The sequence below is a fragment of the Chlorocebus sabaeus genome, chromosome 5, assembly GCF_047675955.1.
Source record: "Chlorocebus sabaeus isolate Y175 chromosome 5, mChlSab1.0.hap1, whole genome shotgun sequence".
Classification (NCBI taxonomy): Eukaryota; Metazoa; Chordata; class Mammalia; order Primates; family Cercopithecidae; genus Chlorocebus; species Chlorocebus sabaeus.
The window spans coordinates 78,537,982-78,557,589 of record NC_132908.1 but is presented as its reverse complement, the minus strand read 5'-3'; the positions used below and the strand labels follow the sequence as shown (position 1 = coordinate 78,557,589).

The 19,608-nt window shown below is 46.8% G+C and overlaps 1 protein-coding gene across 3 annotated transcripts in view; it reads right to left on the bottom strand.

The window, feature by feature from the left end:
- PLCG2 (phospholipase C gamma 2) overlaps positions 1–19,608 on the bottom strand; it is a 187,243-nt gene that overhangs the window by 26,978 nt on the left and 140,657 nt on the right. For all 3 annotated transcript variants that reach the window (XM_073015601.1, XM_007994182.3, XM_007994183.3), the window contains exons 20-25: positions 14,580–14,760; positions 12,977–13,048; positions 10,610–10,719; positions 7,039–7,135; positions 5,593–5,659; positions 2,621–2,778 (exon numbers count right to left, since the gene is read on the bottom strand). In XM_073015601.1, coding sequence (XP_072871702.1) covers positions 2,621–2,778; positions 5,593–5,659; positions 7,039–7,135; positions 10,610–10,719; positions 12,977–13,048; positions 14,580–14,760 — 685 coding nt within the window. The remainder of the gene's footprint in view (positions 1–2,620; positions 2,779–5,592; positions 5,660–7,038; positions 7,136–10,609; positions 10,720–12,976; positions 13,049–14,579; positions 14,761–19,608) is intronic.

The following is a 19,608-nucleotide window of genomic DNA, read 5'->3' as shown; positions in this document are numbered from 1 at the left end:
CTAGGGGTCAGGCTGGAAGGGCTGTGGTGGGTGGGAAGTGCATGAACTAACAGGTAAAGAAGGTGTCAGCCAAGCAGTCAATAGCAAAGTGCTGTCACAGAAACCAAACCCATGTTTCTTTTCCAAACCTCAGGTGTTTTCTCCTGGCTCTTGAATTAACTTGACTTTGTACTCTTAGCGCACAGTTTTCACCACGGGGTTGTCTGCAGACAGGAAACCCCAGAAATAACACAGCTCACCTCCAGTGACAACAGAATTGCTTAAAATGAGGGAGTGGGCATGCCTGTCAAATTCTGGAATGTTGACCTCACACAGAACACAGCGCTATGACAAGGTATGGGGCTTCACTTTTTCTTTTTCCTCCCAACCTTAGCAGAAGACAATATCAGTTCAAGAAGAAACGCCAGCTGCTGCTTCAAAATTGCATGACAAGGTCGGGCACAGTGGCTCGTAATCCCAGCATTTTGGGAGGCTGAGGCGGGCAGATCACTTCAGGTCAGGAGTTCAAGACCAGCCTGCCCAATATGGTGAAACCCCATCTCTACTAAAAAGTACAAAAATCGGCTGGGAATTGTGGTAGGCACCTGTAATCCTAGCTAGTTGGTTGGCTGAGGCAGGAGAATCACTTGAACCCAAGAGGTGGAGGCTGCAGTGAACCGAGACCCCACTGCTGTACTCCAGCCTGGGCAACAGAGTGAAACTCTGTCTCAAAAAAACAAAAAACAAAAAAACTGCATGACAATTACTCTCTGGGCCTGCAGCTGTCATCTCAGAATGGGAAGTCACAAGACAGTTGGTGAGGCTCTGGAAACCCACTAACTACAGGGATTGTGTGACTGCCCTCCGCCATCAATGAGGTGGCTACAGACCGTATAACAACGCGGGCACTTAGGGACAGGCAGAGGTCCTGGCAGCGAGCAGAGTTTATCCGCCGCTGGTTGCCCGAGAGTGGAATGGGGCCTTCTTCCTTTGCCCCCCAACACCAGCTCCCCAAAAGGGCTAGCTGTGCTCAGTGCAGCAACTCCGTCAACTCTGCTGTCCCTTTTTTTTTTTTTTTTTTTTACCCCTCAGATGTAATAATAGGACTTTAAAAATCATTCTCATGAAATCTCAGCAAATATAAAAACCAATTAGGAAGGAATGTAGACCAAAGGCCACCAACAGCAGCCTTGAACAGCTCAGCTTCATTTCAGAAACCCTCATGCGGCAGGAGAGGAGGTGCGAGGCAGGGGAGAGACAGAGCCTTCTAGGGAAGTAACACTTTTCCCCATTAAGCAAAGCAGAGAGAGCCGGAATACGCTATTTGGAGATTTTTCAAATAAACCTCAGGGTTGTGGCGCCCCCCTGTGCCTCAGAGCTGTACTGCAGCATCAGAGGCACTCGAGGGCCTAGAAGAGATGGCTTCACTGGGAAAGCCAGACGGACAGCACAGCTGGCTACAAGCTCATGGTTCCTCCCCCATGGCTGGTGGTGTGAAAAGCCATGGGAAGAATTAGGAGCCCTAGGGAGGGCCCCCAGGAGATCCTAGGTCAGAGAAAGACGATGTCCCACCAGTGAGGGTACCCACGGACCGGCCCCCTCTGCAAAGTCTCCTAAAGAGGACACAACGATCCTCTCGTGACCAGGGACTGGCCAAGATGTGAGGCCCTCCCGGGGGAAACAAAAATGACCTGGCCACTGGTGGATGACTAAGTATCTTGGGGGAGAGACTCACTGACACTAGCCAGAAGTCAGAAGGCACAAGAGGCCCCACAGGAAGGCTTTAATCAGCCCTTGGGGTCAAGATCTACCTTAGAAGCAAATGGGTCCATAGGAAACCCTACAATTTCTTTCCAGTTCTGCAGCCACAGGGACAGCCCTTACTCCATCATCAAAGACAGGGTGGCACTTGCCCATGTCGCTCTGGTATAATGGCAAGGCAGTGATTAAGTACTTCTGAGTTATGAATTTGGTTCCTCATTTTGCCAACAAGGAAACTGAGGCCCAGAGAAGTGTGGTTGCTTACCCAGGGTCCAGCCCTGCCAGGATGCAAACTCCAGTATGCTCAACTCCAGACCTCCTGTTCTTATCCAGAAGCTCACACCTTCCCAAAATACCTCCAGCCAGAGACTAGTACTTCAGGTAGGACAGCCCTGAAAAGGTCATTCCCATCTAGAAGGGAAGTTCCTCCACCGGAAAGAACCGTGTCTCGCTGATTTGCTGTGTTCCCAGAGCCCATTCCAGGTCCAGGCAGGTGAGCTCAGTTAGTATTTTCTGTGGGGAGGATCCAGACTGCTTTATATGATACTTAGAAACAAAATATTCAAAACGAGGAAGGCAGTAACTTCCTTGGTAAGATATGTGGGGCCGCACAGACCTCATCACTGAGCATTGCTGCACGCACTCAGCCTTCTGAAGTTCGAACCAGACGACCAGACCCACCTTCCCAGGGCAGCTCCACTATCCCTGCCTCTCCCTAACAAGAGGTGCTCCTATTGACTGAACCCACCTGGTCTCTTTCCCCATTTCTGAATAGCACCTGGATCTGCTCATCCTGCTGCCTGGACCCACCCACAGCCTCAGCTGAGCACCAGAGCCCTGAGAATGCAGGCCCACCTGCACCCGGTGAGCAGGTGCCTACCTTGGTGTCAATCTTCCAGGTGATCTCTCGGATGCTCTGAAACCACTCGAAGAGCTCCTCCACCCTGTCTGTGGCAAACTCCACCGGAGGATCGCCCTGCTTCTTGGGCTCCAGGATGAAGACAAAGGGCTTCTGGTTTTTTCCCTGTGGGGCTTTCACTTGGGGGAGAGAGTAAGAAATGTCCCGGTCAGCCTATTAGAGGGCCACAAAGACCCGACTGCATCGTGCCTGAGCAGCTTCTCTCACGGACCAATCGCCACTGCTATGATCACGGTTAGCATTGATGGGGATGTCTACTTTCCATCGGGGTAGGTACACGTCACACACATCACTGCTCAAGAGATGCGGGGGATTCAGTAGTGTCCTCCAAAAAGATGTGTCGGGTCACCAGTACCTGCGAATGGGACCTTATAGGGTCGTTGCAGATGTACTTAGGTTAAGGATCTCAAAATGAGATCATCTTGGATTTAGGGCAATTCCAACACCCAACAAGTACGAGTATCCTTGTAAGAGAAAGGAGAGGGACACTTAAGATGCAGAGGAAAAAAAAAAAATTAAAATGCATGAGAGAACCTGAAAAAAATACCCTCTTGTCCGCTTTATAGACACATGTTCATCTTGATCAAAAGAAACACTGAAAATCTTTTTGATTGACCAATTAGAAAATGCTTTTTGCACTCATCATAAATATTTTTTACAAATTACTAAAGCAATGCATGTTCATTTTAAAAAGATTTAAAATATAACTAAGCAAAACTTGGCCTTTTTACAAAATGTTTACCTACAATACATAAAATTTTATGAACTGATTGTTTCACTTAGGATATTGTACATAATTTTCTGTGTGCCAATTAAATAAATAATTTAAATGGCTTTTTTTTTTGACAGGGTCACACTCTGTCACCCAGGCTGAAGCACAGTGGTGCGATCTTGGCTCACTGCAGCCTCCACCTTCTAAGATCATGCAATCCTCCCACCTCAGCCTCCCAAGTAGCTGGGACCACAGGTGCACACCACCAAGCCTGGCTAATTTTTGTATTTTTTGTAGAGAGGGGTTTCACCATGTTGCCCAGGGCTGGTCTCGAACTCCTGAGCTCAAGCAATCCACTCGCCTTGGCCTCCCAAAGTGCTGGGATTACAGGAATGAGCCACCACACCCAGCTAAATGGCTTTAAAAACAGATGCAGACACAAGGGAGAAAGCCATGTGCAGGCAAATGTGGACACTGAAGAATGCAGCCACAAGCCAAAAACACCAAGGAGTCACCAGAAGCTAGGAGAGAAATGTGGCATGGCTTCTCTAGACACAGAGAAAGCATCTTACAGAGAAGAAAAGATTATGACAGGGAAACTTATCTGCCAAATAATATCAGTAGCTAAGATTTCTGAGCTCTTATATTCCAGACAATATTCTAAGCAGATTACACATACTGCATCTTTTTTTTTTTTTTTTTTTTTTTAAGATTTTGAGGTCTTGCTACATTACCCAGGCTGGTCTCAAACTCCTGGGGCTCAAGGGATCCACCCGCCTCAGCCTCCTGAGTAGCTGGGACTACAGGCACCCTGCTTTTGCTAGGCCCATTTTACAGGAGGCAAAACTGAGGCTGATGAAGAGAAAGTAACACGTGGAAGGTCACACAGCTAGTAGTAGTAAAATTGAGGCTCAGTTCAAACCTGACTCCAAGATTTCTACTCAGAACCACTGAGCCATGTGCCTCTGCTCTGCAAATACAGGGATGGGGGAAGATGATGCAGAGAGCACCAGAAGTGGACGCAGGGGTCCCACACCCCCCGGCCCACAGGACCTCAGCACATGTGGTGGTCACTTAGGACCTTGATTTTCTCATCTGGTAATGGGAGCAAAGATTCCCTCTCCGACCTATCCTGCTGGATCGTTGTAAAGGAAAAGCAGCAGGTAACAAATGTGGAACGTAGGCTGGGCGCGGTGGCTCATGCCTGCAATCCCAGCACTTGGGGAGGCCAAGGCAGGCAGATCACTTGAGGTCGGGAGTTAAGGCCAACATGGCAAAACCCCATCTCTACTAAAAATACAAAAACTAGCCAGGCGCAGTGGCACACGCCTATAATCCCGGCTACTCGGGAGGCTGAGGCAGGAGAATCACGTGAATCCAGGAGGCAGAGGCTGCATGAGCCAAGATCACACCACTGCACTCCAGCCTAGGTGACAGAGACTCTATCACAAAACATAATAATAATTAATGTGTAAAGCAGAGCACTGGCAATAGAAGCACGAAGTTCCTGGGGCTGCTATCACCTGAGTCCCAGGGAACCATGCCCATGCCTTCCCAGGGAGGGTCATGGGCTGCCCAGAACAAGGAGGCCTGCTACAGAGTCCCTTCACATGGGAGCTGCACCACACCCGCTTCAAAGCAGGCAGGCTCAAGACCCAGGAAGCCCAGCACACATGAGACCCCGGCCACCACTGGACAAGCCTGGCCTCGGGGCCACGCCTTCACGTCCCCTTGCAGCACAGTCAACATGGGCGGGCTGGGTTTCCTGGGCCCCAGCAGAGCAACCAGGAAGCAGAGGTTCAAAGAGGAGAAGTGACAGGTCTGTGGTCTCATAGCAACAGAGAGGCAGAGCTGGGCTTAGAACCCGAGACTCCCAACTCCATGCTGCGTTTCCGCCAGGCTGACGGCTCAGCTTTCCTTCGAAACGCATGGGAAACACAGGCGGATCCTGAGATAGTAAGAGTGATGTTGGTAATAATGTCCGCTAACCACCATCTAGCACTTACGTACCAGACCCTGTTGTAGCATTTACGGTTTTAGCAGAGATTAATAGCAGACATAGCATCATACTCACTGACCTAAATACTCAGCTACCGCCGGGGAAGGAGCTGGCATTCAAGACAAGACCCTGTGTCAGCCACCTCCCGGTGTAGGGCGGGGCTGAGGTCAACTCATGGGGGATAGGGGTGGGAATCCAGGCTAAGATGATGTGTGCACGTACCGACGTTATAGGTATTGAGGTCCAATATTCCTCTGCAAAGAGACCCTAAGGGATTGTCTTCAATAATCTATGAAGAAACAAGACATAACTCACGTTAGTTGTAACGGGAATAATAAAAAGACAACCCGTTTCCAAAGCACACCGTTTAGCAGAGACACTGCCTGTGGAACTGTTTAAAATGCACTTTCATTACCAGATACGTCTACGGGGAGAGAGCTAAATAATGAAGCATGGAGCTGATAGGGACCTGGCGCGGAGAGGGTGCCAGGAGGTTAGGAGTTTCATTTTGCAATCCGTAAAAACGTGCCTTGTGAATTCTAGAACAGGTTTCACAATGCTTCCTCAGATCTGGTTTCAAAACACATCCTAGACCATTTATCTGACCTTATTACAAAATGAGACTCTTTTGCCTACTAAAGCCTAGCTCAAGAACCTTCTGTGGCTCCCCATGTCCTGTGGAAGCAACGCCCATACTCTGTGATCTGGCTTTTAAGACTTTCAGAGCCCCCATCACCCTTTCCAGCTCTGCCTCCCATTGCACACTCGAACCATCCCAGGGTCTGGCTGAGACGAAGAATATCTTGGGCTTGGGAGAGGTGGCAGAACCAGGCATCCACTCATTGCCTGCACCACCCCAACCCCCAGTCCCTGTACCAGGCAAATGTTGATGCTCAGGTAAGGGCAGCGCAGTATACAGATGCAGCAAGGGCTTCACGTCTCTGCCTCAGCCCAAGCACACAGAACACAACCACATTCCCACTGCCACACCTTTGCTTAGACTGTACCTCCCACTTGGAACTCCCTTCTGCCAGTCTCTTGCTGTTGAACTCTAACTTGACTTTTAAGGCTCAAATACTCCTTCCTCCAGGAAGCCTTCCAAGATTGCCCTACCTCCCTTAGAAAATAAACACCTGGGGCTCTAACAGGATCTTAAAGTCCTCCTTACAAAGAAGTCATCTTTGCTGCAGCACCGGCACGCTGCATGTGGCTGCTCTCTAAACAAGAGGCGGCAAGGGAACCACCACCAGGTTTACAAAGTCACCAGGAAGGCCTCATCTCACCTTCTGGTCAGACCCACTTGCTTACTCAACCCGAGCACGTTCTCAATGTCTGGCTGCCCAACATACATGTGTTTCATTTGCAAGTTGCTTAAGCGAAGGACAAATTCCCCATTTGGCCACTTCCACTCCAGTGGGAATTCTCCTGCATACTCAAACCCTTCCAAGCCCAGCACAACCTGATTAAATCACGGCCGGCTTGTCACAGCAACTCACCCGCAACAACTCAATCTCAATTTCCCTATCACTCTGCCTTTCCAGATCCAGAGCTCCACAGACACCACGAGCAGCACACGGAAAAATTCACCCACCGAGATGGCACAGGTCCCCGAAAAACTGGACCCGCAGATCCCTTCTTCCTGTAACAGCATCAAAGAGGGGGACTCACCTGCTTTTCCAGCTCCTCGACATCTGCCGTTGAGATGTCCTCGACGTAGTTGGATGGGAAGTACTGCTGGATCCTGGTTCCATAGTCTCCTTTCCACCTGGATAAGAAGAGAGGACATGGGGGCTGTCACCAGGTGGCATGCATTCCCCACTACTGCTTATTAGCCCCCAACTGCCGGCTTGATTCTGATGGTGACAGGCAGTAAGTGGCCAGGTGACCAGTGTCACTATCTGTGACAACAGAGCATTTCAAAGGCAACTTTTTTTTTTTTTAATTACCAATGAGTTATTGGGGTCCGATTTCCCTCCTCATCACATGATCTTAATGTTTGGTCAAAGATACCCCAAGTCAGAAGTTTCAGTGCTTTAAGTGGAAGTCAGAGACCATACAAGACAAAAGTTCGCCCCCATTTCAGGGAGGTTGTGAATTTAGAGAGAAGGTGGTTCTGGAGGCAGACAGGCTGCAATGAAATTCCAGCTCTCCCACTGACTGTAGAGGCTTTCTGTGCCTCCGACTATCCATCTGCAAAATGGGCAAATGCGAGTGCTTCCCTCAGAGCGTTTTATTGGGACTCTAAATTAACAAAAGCTGAGTGCTTGGGACAGCGCCTACCTAGTGCACAGTAAATAATAGTGTTAGCTCTTATTATTATTCAGCTAAAACACTGTTCTCTATCTTTATAATGACACTAACAACATGGGACATAATCCATCTATGAATGTTCCTGGACCCCACCAGACGGTGAGCACCTGTAAGACTGATTCCTCCCGGCAAGTCCATGCCCAGACACGCAAACCTCCTCCCTTCAACCTGTCCATCTCTTGAGCCACTTTCTGTAGCCAGGGACTCTCCAAAATGCACCTCTGAACACGCCACATGATGGCTCCCCAGGGCCTCTGGAATCCAGCCCAGACTCTTCAACATGGCAACCACGGCACAGCATAGTGTGACCCCAGGACTCCCAGACGTCACCTCCTAACTCTCCATGACATTTGCTCCAGATGACTCATCGTCCCCATCATGCCCCTGCCACGCTGCCTGGCTTCCATGCCTTGGCCCATGCCCTTGGTACCCAGTTTCCCCCCCACTAATTTAAGACTCAGGTTGGGCATTTCCTCTCCCAGGGAGTCTTCCCTGACTGCCCCCTAGGCTGAGCACTCTTCCTCTGTGGTCCGCTGGCATCCTGTCCCCACAGTCATCCGAGCAGCCACACCTTATACTTAACGTATAATTACCCGTCTGTCTTCCCCACTATATGAGATCCTTCTGGATCTTTTTGTTTGTTTGTTTGTTTTGTTTTGTTTTTGAGACAGAGTCTCACTCTATCACCCAGGCTGGTGTGCATGGCACGATCTCGGCTCACTGCAACCTTCGCCTCCCGGGTTCAAGCCTCAGCCTCCCAAGTAGCTGGGATTACAGGCACGCGCCACCACGTCTGGCTAATTTTTGTATTTTTAGAAGAGACAGGGTTTCACCATGTTGGCCAAGCGGGTCTCAAACTCCTGACCTCAAGTGATCCACCCGCCTTGGCCTCCCAAAGTGCTGGGATAACAGGCGTGAGCCACTGTGCCCGGCTGACCTTTCTGGATCTTAATCAAGTCTGTGCTCCATGGTGGTGGGAAGAAATTAACACTTTTTTGGTCTGAATAAGCAGAGTGAGGACTGATGCTACCAATTCACCTAGCAGACACAGGACCGCGGGTTGTAAGCGCTTTTCACGCCCTTCGCACCATTTCTCCAGACCCACTTCTGGCAAGGGCTGGCTGTATTTACAGCGATCATATATACCATCTATCCAGGACTGAGCACTTTACATTCCCTTCACTCAAGGAGCATCTTGGTTCAGACAACAATTGTTTGGTCCCCTAGCTACAGGGGAACCAGTTTGGGAGTATGCATAAAAGGCTGTTTCACACAGGCAGCCCCCTGTACCACTACTGCCATCAGAGAGAGAAATGACCACAGCCGCTGGGCCGTTTGCCCACACTCCCTTGCCAAACAAACTTCTGCCAGTCTCTTAAGACAAGAGCCTTCAAAATTCAGAGAACTGCCTATCAGAGTCATAGAAAGGCATGAAGCCATCTCACACAGAATGGAAAACTGTGATTTGGAGTAGTCACCTGGGCTCCACCCACAACTCCAAAAATGACAGTCACCCACCCAGTGAGCACCAGGATGTTGACCAAGGCAGGGACAGGAGCACAATGAGGGAAAGCCAGTGTGCCTGGAAGTGACCTCAACTCTGTGCCACTTCGAGTGGAGGGACTTGGGCAAAGCCAAGCCTCTGAACTGGGAGAAGCAGATGGACAACACTGTGGGAGCCTCCAAGGGGAAGGAGCAGGGGCTGCAGTAAGGACTGTGATGTCAGCAAGGCCAAACAGGGCAGGTCTACGCCCCTACTCCAGCTCAACAGATAACTCGGCTGCATCTTTGCTTCTGGGGAATCTAGGTATGAATTGGTTTGCAATGAGGTTCTCCTGATTTTAAGAAAAAGTTTGACAATCCGTGGATTAAGGCATCTTGCAAGAGGACAGGGAAGGACTTAGCAGATGAATGGGGTTAAGAGTGTAGGCTCTGGGGGTTCAAATTTCAGCCTGCTATGTGGCCCTAGGGAAGTGACTGTACTTCTCAAGGCTTCAGTTTCCTCATCTGTAAAATGCAGGTAACAACAGAACCAACCTTTTACAGTCATCATGTGGATTAACTGAGTTATTTCAAATGATGTGAGTTATTTCAAATGTGCTTAAAACAGCGCTTGACACATAGAAGCACTCCATGCATGCTGCTGTTCAGATTTCTAAGCCAGGTCTAGTTATCTTGTGGGAGGCAGAAATGCCAGTCTCTGAGGTACTTAAACCAGTGCTCACTGGTTTAATATGAGCGAGTTCTTACTGCTCTCAGACAGAAGTCACCCCACAAAACCACTTGCCCAGAAACCTATCGGTGGGCAGCGAATTTTTCTTCCAAGGTTAAAAAGTGAAGTGGTACTAAAGCCTAGCACACCCAGGTACCCTTGCCCTAAAAACACATTGTCTTCGATTCAGGATGTGGCCATTGCATACAGCACAGGACTATGGAATAGTGTAAGAATTTGAATTGGAAATAACACACAGTCACATTGGAAAGCGCCTGCACTATTTAGTATTCAGTATTTATTTGTGTGACTTGGAAAGTCTCATTCGCCGCATCTTTAAAGTGGGGATAATCATAGTCCTGACCACAGGGAGTAATGAAGATTTGGTTGAAGATTTGGTTGGACAATGCATGAAAGCAATTAGCAGACTGCTTGCCACTTAGTAAGACTTCAATAAATGGTAGCTGCTGTTGTAATTATAATAATATACCATATATGATATGATATGTTGATAACTGTTAATACTGTTGTTTATCCATTTTCTCAAACAGAGCATGCACCAAGCCACCTTCCTAAAAAGGGACTTAACACAAGAGGTCAAAGCCAGCCCAGGATGACAGACAAAGGGGGTCAGACTTGGCCAGCACCTGAGTCTCATCACAAGAAAGGACAAGTCAAGCCCCCGTGCCAAGCAGCCCAGCCTCTGTTCAGCCTTACCAGCCCCCGGGCTCCTTGGAGACATTGTGGATGAGAGCGCCACGGCAGAAGCTCAGCTCATCGCTTCGCTTGGCTTTGTAGTCATACAGAGCTTTCACGGTTCTCTGAGGCTTTCAGGGAAAACAAGAAGGAAAAGGTCAGGCCAGGGACAGGAGGGGAGGGAGGCGGCTGCGTTCCCAGGCACCATTTGGTTCTTCTCACTGAGGAGCAGGAGGCTTCAGGCCAAGGTGACAAAGTCACCTGCTGGAGAGGGACTGGCATTGCAAAGAATCCAAGACCCCAAAAAGTCACTAGGGAGTGAAGGAGAACTGACCTAGTCAGAACCAAGAGTACCTGGGTTGAGATTAAGGATTAAGGGTGAGGGGTTAGGAGTTAGGGTTTAGCTGGGGTTAGGGTTAGAGTTCAGGCTTAGAGTTGGGGTTAGAGGTTAGGGTTTAAGGTTAGGCTTAGCGTTAGGGTGGGAGTGACCCTCTATTGTAGTAACACCATATTGCTCCATTTCCTCAACAAAGAAAGGATATGCCTTGTAGATTAAGCCAAGACCGTCATCACAGTGCCTGTGCTCAGCAAGCCTCCCAGAAGTTTAAGGGCAACCCCATTCTTCCTGCCTGTCCTGAGGGCCTCACTGCTCTTTTCCTGTAGGTCAACAATCCCCTATCTACATTCCTGCAGGACCTTGACATTTTGCAAGAGTCACTGAGCTTCTCCTCCATGAAATTCATCAAAAAGTGGTCTCTGTTCACAGAGCTAAGATAGAACTTCCTTGGTATAGAAATTTTCTGCAATGAATTTGTTTTCATGCCTTTTGCCTGGTGGGCATAAATGAACACCCACACGGCAAGCAAATATTAGTGGGAAAAGCTGTGACATTGTCAAATCTATTTAAATCAGTGGCTTCCTTCTCCTCCCACCCGAAGGAAATGGGAATTTCACAGGGAACCCAGTAAAACTTTTCTTCAGAACACAGGCTATGGAGTCAGATATGTAGGTTCAAATCATTGCTCTGCCTTTGAATAATAATATAAGTTTGAGTCTCTCTAATCCTCAGTTCCCCCATCTGTGAAATGGGAATTAAATTTTTATATATTTCACAGGGTTAAGACTATTACATGAGATCATATGTATAATGATAAAACTGACAACAGCTTGCAATTCTTAAGTGCTAACTATAGTATAGTGAAAGCATTGTTCCAAGCCTTAAGGTATCTCCTTTAATCCTTACAACAGCCATAAAAGGTAGGTAGTTATATGATTATGCCCATTTTACAGATGAGAATACTGAGATGCAGAGACAGACAGTAACTTGCCCCACATCAACCAGCTGTTTTAAGTGGCTCAGCCCAGAACTGGATCCATCAATGTGAGTGATTGCCATAGTTCATGATGTTTCATAAGAAGCAGTGTGGGTTCTAGAAGCCCTGCCACAGGGATCAGCAGCTGGAGGCCAGAGGCTAAGCAGAGCCCTCGCCTTTCTCTCCCCCGCCTGCACACAGAGCAGCCTCTACCTGCATATCCTGCTTCAAGGATGGATATGAGGACCAGAGCCGGTCTCCAAGGCCACAGGAAGGAACACTCATCGGTTAGAGAGGTGATTTTTCTCGTCACCAAAACATCCTTCACTTCTAACAAAAGTTTTTGCTACTAAAGTCTCTTAATGCATTTCACACACAGCTCAATTTGCCCACAACTTTTCAAGATTTCATTTCTTTCTGAAATAGATCTGCATTGGCCAAGGATTATAAATTTTTAAAAAAGAAAGTCATCGCTAGATTTCAACAGAGCCCACAAGCAGGGGCCCTTCCTAAGCGAGCACTGTACACTAATCGTGTGCCACATGACCCGAAACAGAAAGTTCGCAGTTTTGAGCCGGCAGTTCTTCCTGTGCCGGCTCAAACGAAATTTCAGATGAAACCATGGCAAGGAGGAGCCAAGGGCTAAAAGTAAAATCCATCCCTACACCTGCATGAAATTACACAACAGTGTCAGGGTGGGAATATGAGATAGCAGGTGCGCTGCAAGGAGGTCAGCGAACCAAATGGAATTTATAAACACTGCGGACTCCGTCAGCGAGCAAAAAACATTTGAAAGACTTTTAATTAGAAGCATTGGGCCCAAAGGTGGCTCGTCAAACCTCAGAATTTTATCAAAACACTGTTGCATTTGGATGGAATTCTATTAACATTTTCCCTGACACTAGACTTCATATTGTCAATCATCCTTTCTTCTCAAAAAAAAAAGAGAAAACATTATTTTAGCCAGGTTTTCCAAAGTCTTCCCTTGCCCTGTTATAACTGCCAGGGGAAGAAGATGGAATCCACATCAGCCTCGTGACTCAGAAATCGTGTGAACTGGAGGTTCAGCACTTACCATGGATGGATTGATTTCACTGGGATCCACATACATTCTGCTGACATCGTAGAGGGAGTTTATATCTCTTTCCTGGAAAAAAAGAAAGAAAGAAATGGAATAATCCATGCTCCTCGAATAGCCCTTACATATAACAAGTGTTCTAGGCTTCCTTATGGTTACCTATCCTTTGATAGAGGAGTTGAAACCTCACAGAATTTTCTTATGGCCCATGAGTAGACACAGAAAGAAGCTATAAAGAAGGTCCCCAGACTTGGAAACTAACCCAAAATCAGAAAGACCCTGCCCTGGCCTGCAGCATGCCAGGCATCGTGTTCCTTTGTAAAAGCACAAATCCTAAGATCCAGTGGTGTGCTGGAGTGACCCCCCGGCTCACAAAAGCCCACTGCATACATCACTTCGTGACTCCACATTCCAGGTTCAACCACAGCACATTAACAACTTGAAACTGACCACTGACCACCATGGAAGTATTTACACCATGGAAATTGGCAAATGCTACAAACCAGTCCCTTCCCCTGCCCCGCTCAGAGCTGTTTGAACATTTACTAGCACACCACTGCCAAGATCCACCCCCACCACCTCTCCGTTCCTCTCTAACTCTTCTTTCTGTTCCCCATGTCACTTTAGGGCTTGCGGTGTGGCCACTCCTCTACCTAGAGCCACCCCTTCATTCACTTCTCCCAAGAGCCCCTTCACTGCTATCTTCCATGTTTCAGCCCACATTTCTCCCCTTTTAAGGTGGCCTTCTCTGATCTCCACTCCCACAGCATAAGGTAGTGTCCACCCCTTTTCACACCATCCTGTTTATTATATTTCATGCTACCTGAAAACATCTTAATTGTGTATATTGTCTGTCTCTCCTCTCCAGAACCTAAATTTCCCAAAGCAGATTTTGTTCCACAGTACTCCCAGTATCTAGAACAGTTCTTGGCACATGGTCAGAATGGCATACATCTCTTTTCAATAAATTAATGATCTATGTGGTAGGAATGGAGACACAGTAATCACGTCAGGTCTCTCCTGAACCCAGAACTCTCCAGTGACTCAGAGAAAAAGCCAGGGCCTTATAATGGCCTATGCGCCCCTGCATGATAAGTCACCTGTGAACCCCCGTCCTCATTTAGCTCTACCCCGGCTTGGGCTCACTTCATTCCAGCCATGCTGACTTCCTCTTAGTGCCTCCAGGCAGGCTTCTACCTCAGGACCTTGGCACATGCTATCCTCGCTTCCTCCAGAAGATACCCACATGGCTCAATCCTTTTCAGTGAGATCTTCCTATACCACCCTCTGAAAACTGTGGCCCCTTCTCCATCACTCTGTATCCCTTTATCCACCGGCCCAGTGTTTTTCTCCTTAGTGCTCATCACCACCTGGAACATGCTATGGATATTTTAAATCTCATTTGTTGCATCTCCCCAACACTACACTATAAGCAGCACAAGGGCAGGGTCTTTGTCTGTTGTGTTCAATTTGTATCCCCAGGACCTACAGCAGTATCAGACACCTGGTGAATACTCAGAGGTCTGCTGAATTCGTGAACAGATGAGGTACAACCTCAGACAAGAAATCCCACCAAATCATAAGGCAGTCCACCACCTACCATGTTGTAGCGCTCCAGGAGCTCAGGGGTCACGGGGTAGCGCAGTCTCATCTTTCGGTAGAGTGAATGCTTCTCGTAGTAACTGACGAGCTCCACCAGGCTCTCAAAATAGGCGGAGGTCCCCAGCACAAAGTGCCGGCCATCCCGGTTGATTCGACAATGCTTCACCTTGCCCCTAGCCCTGGAGGGGGAAGAACACAGGGTTGACATGCCAAGATCCTGGTGGCCAACCAATTTTTATACAAACCACACTGATTAGATACAACCTAGTTATCCAGTCTTAGAGAAGTGGGTAAATAAACAGGGTATAGTCCTCCTATGGAATACAAGACAACTAGAAAACAATGATGTGGGTATTTTCAAAACAGATCTAGAAGAATCTGTGTCTCAGAAGAAATATTGCCAAGTGACTCAGCAGCTCCTCTTACTTCCCCTCCTCTCCAACTACAGGACTTGACTTTAGAAGCATCCTAGGGAACTAGGTCAAGAGTAGGCCACGTCTGGCCCACCACCTGCTTTTATAAATAAAGCTTTATTGAAACACAGCCACAGTTCATTTGTTTATACATTGTCTGGGGCTGTTTTCACACTGTAACAGCAGAGTTGCGTAGCTGCAACAGAGACCATATGGCCTGCAAAAACTAAAATATTCACTCTGTGGTCCTTCACAGAAAATGTTTGCAATCCCTCCCATCAAAATTATTAAATCTTGTCTTCAGTGACTCAACTAGTAAAAACAGTGACTTTTTTTTCAAAAAAGAAGTAAGTCTTTCATTCCTTCATCTGTTTGAAACATGAAGCAGAAAAAAATCCAAACAGAAGAGCCTGCTTGGTTTTATTAGCTTTTATCAAGACAGAAACATCTGGAAAAATATTTTTGACCCTAAGTTTACAGCCAAGAGGGTCTTTTTTAAAACATCTACCCCATGGCCGGGCGTGGTGGCTCAAGCCTGTAATCCCAGCACTTTGGGAGGCCGAGCCGGGCGAATCACGAGGTCAGGAGATCAAGACCATCCTGGCTAACATTGTGAAACCCCGTCTCTACTAAAAAATACAAAAAACTAGCCAGGCGAGGTGGCGGGCACCTGTAGTCTCAGCTACTCGGGAGGCTGAGGCAGGAGAATGGCGTAAACCCGGGAGGTGGAGCTTGCAGTGAGCTGAGATCTGGCCACTGCACTCCAGCCTGGACGACAGAGCCAGACTCCGTCTCAAAAAAATAAAAAAATTTAAAAAATTAAAAAATCTACCCCAAATAGCCAAAGCAATTTTGAGCAAAAAATAACAAAGCTAGACATATAACACTATCTTACTTCAAAATATACTACAAAGCTACAGTAATAAAAATAGCATGACAGGCCAGGTGTGGTGGTTCACGCCTGTAATCCTAGCACTTTGGGAGGCCAAGGTGGGTGGATCACGAGGTCAGGAGATCGAGACCATCCTGGCTAAAATGGTGAAACCCCCCTCTACTAAAAATACAAAAAAATTAACCGGGTGTGGTGGTGGGTGCCTGTAGTCCCAGCTACTCGGGAGGCTGAGGCAGGAGAATGGCATGAACCTGGGAGGCGGAGCTTGCAGTGAGCCAAGATCGCACCACTGCACTCCAGCCTGGGTGATAGAGCGAGACTCCGTCTCAAACAAACAAACAAAAAAATAGCATGACAGTAGCATAAAAACAGACACACAGACCAGTGGAACAGAATAGAGAACCAAGAACCAAGAAATAAATCCATGCATTTACAGTCAACTGATCTTCAATAAAGATGTCTAGAACCCACCAGGGGGAAAGGACAGTCTGTTAAATAAGTAGGGTTGGGAAACCTAGATTTAAAATATTTAAAGAATTTCAAAAGAAATTCCGATATAGAAATAATAAAGATTTCAAAAGAAGAAAATTAGACCCTTATCTCACACCATAAACAAAAAAAGCAGCTCAAAATGGATTAAAGACTTAAACATAAGACCTGAAACTGTAAAACTACTAGAAAAAAACAGAGAAGAAAACCTCCATAACATTGATCTGGGCAATCATTTTTCAGATATGACCCCAAAAGCACAGGCAACAAAAATTGAAAGTGGACAAATGGGATGATATCAAACTAAGAGGCTTCTGCATAGCCAAGGAAAGAATCAACAGAGTAAAGAAACAACCTACAGAATGGGAAAAACATCTGCAAACTGAACATCTGGTAAGGGGTCAGTATCGAAAATATATAAGGAAGTCAAACAGCTCAATAGTAAGAAAATAAATGACCCAATTTAAAAATGGACAAAGGCCAGGCATGGTAGCTCACACACACCTGTAATTCCACCACTTTGGGAGGCCAAGGCAGGCAGATCACTTGAGGTCAGGAGTTCGAGACCAGCCTGATCAACATGATGAAACCCTGTCTTTACTAAAAATACAAAAATTAGCTGGGCATAGTGGCAGGTGGCAGGTACCTGTAATCCCAGCCACTCTGGAGGCTGAGGCATGAGAATCACTTGAACCCAGGAGGCGGCGGTTGCACTGAGCTGAGATCATGCCACTGTACTCCAGCCTGGATGACAGAGTGAGACTCTGTCTCAAAAAAAAGGACCAAAGGATCTGAACAGACATTTCGCAAAAGAAGATACATAAATGGCCAACAGTTACATAAAAAATATTCAACATCACTAATCAGAGAAATGCAAATTAAAACCACAATGAGATGTCACCTCACACCTGTTAGAATGGCTATTAGCTAAAGGAGAAGTGCTGGTGGGGATGTGGAAAAAAGGGGACACCCGCACCTGGTGGGTGGGACTGTAAATTAGCATAGCCACTATGGAAAACAGTACAGAGGTTCCTCAAAAAATTAAAAATGGAACACCGTGGGATCCAGCAATCCCACTTCTGGGTATACATCCGAAGGAAAGGAAATCAGTATGTCAAAGAGAAAGCTGTACTCCCATGTTCATAGCACCATTCACCATAGCCAAGGTGTAGAATCAGCCTGCCCATCAACAGATAAATGGATAAAGAAAATGTGGCACATTTACATAATGGAATACCGTTCAGCTTCAAAAAAGAAGGAAAGCCTGTCATTTGCAACAACATGGATGAACCTGGAGGACACTGTGCTGTGTGAAATAAGCCAGGCACAGAAAAACAAATACCACATGATCTCGTATGTGAAACCTAAGAAGATTTAAACTCACGGAAGTGGACAGTAGAATGGTGGTTACCAGGGTCTGGGGCAGGGGGAGGTAGGGAGTGTTGGGGTTATGTTGGTCAAAGGGTAGGAAATTTCAGTTAGACAAGAGGAGTAAGTTCAAGAGATCTATGGTACAGCATAGGGACTACCGTCAGTAACAAAGTCCGGGCCGGGCATGGTGGCTCCCACCTGTAATCCCAGCACTTTGGGAGGCCAAGAGGGGTGGACGACCTGAGGGCAGGAGTTCAATACCAGCCTGGCCAACATGGTGAAACCCCGTCTTTACTAAAAACACAAAAATTAGCCAGGCTTGGTGGTGCATGCCTGTAATCCCAGCTACTCAGGAGCCTGAGGCAGGAGAATCGCTTGAACCCAGGAGGCAGGGGTTACAGTGAGTCAAGATCATGCCGCTGCACTCTAGACTGGGTGACAGAGCAAGACTCCGTCTCAAAAACAAACAAACAAAAAGTCCTGTATTCTTGAAAATTGCTGAGGGTAGACTTTAAGTCTCATCACACACTAAAGAAATGGTTAAGTATGTGTGGTAGTGCATATGTTATCATCTCAATTTAGCCATTTCACCACGTATACATATTTCAAAACACTATGTTGTACATGATACATTTATACAGCTTTTATTTGCCAATTAAATAAATTAGGAAAAGCATCTAGGTGCATAGTTTCTATGGGCATACTACTTATTTAACAATTTTGCATGGCAGGGAAAAAATCAAGACAAGACATTTTTTGCACTGTAGAGAGACTTTTTATTGTTTTCAAATATTTATTTCTATTTTAAAAAGGATTTCCAGTCTTTTGAAAAATACATATATATTCCTTTAAGCCATTTCTTCAAAAAGACCTGTGAAAAAAAAACGCTAGAAGACTTCTGCTTCAGTGGTTTATTTGCAGTGATATTTTATTAAATATTTATTCCTTCTAAAAAAAACAGAGGAAAGAAAAGAAACACTGCTGAGTAGAAAAGCTGCAGAATGATCCCATTTGTATTTTTCAAAAATAGAACAAAAATACCCACACACAAAATGGCACCATATATTTTCCATAGGCACAGACATGCATAAACACGTATTTATTTTTTAAATGTCTGAATGGACACACCAACTAGCAAACTGTGCTTTCTACCAGGATATCTCTACTGAGATTAGAAGGACCACAGGGGGCTTTAGCCTTCAGGGTAATGTCTTAATTTTTTATAGAGAGAATATATTCCTGCAATATTCATGTAATTAAAAATTAACTTTACCACTTTTCATAAGAGCTTCTCAGGGCAGGGTGGCTCTGGGGTACCGAGGTAGAGAGCCGAGGGCAGGTTCCGGCTCCTTCCACAGGGAAACCCTAAGCCTCAGTTGCCCGATCTACAGCATCAGGGATCCACATCCCCTGTCTCATGGGAGCATTAGGACCGTCGTCTATTAGGTGATTCGGGGTAAGCCCCCCGCACTGTGTCTGGCACTCAGGCAGGACTCAGTAAGTGAATGGTTTGGAAAACATAACTGAAATCAACCCACAACTAACTTCCCTGGGAGAAAAGAGAATCAAAAGGGGAGATGGGAACAGGGCTGGAATACGAGTTGCATCTCCCAACCTCCTGGAGCTTGGATGCCACAGCCACAGCCTGAGGTCTCAGCTTCACTGAGAAAGCCCTCATCCTGCCCATGAGATGCCTTCCACCAAGCACAACCAGGCACCAACTCAACACTTCCTTTGAGGATTTGAAAGCAGGTGTTTCTCCTCTCCTGGGGAAATCTATCCAGAAGTTTAGTACACATCCCCAGAGCCCAGAACAGTGCCTGGCACCGGAGAGGTCCTTTACAAATATGTAGAGGGCAAGG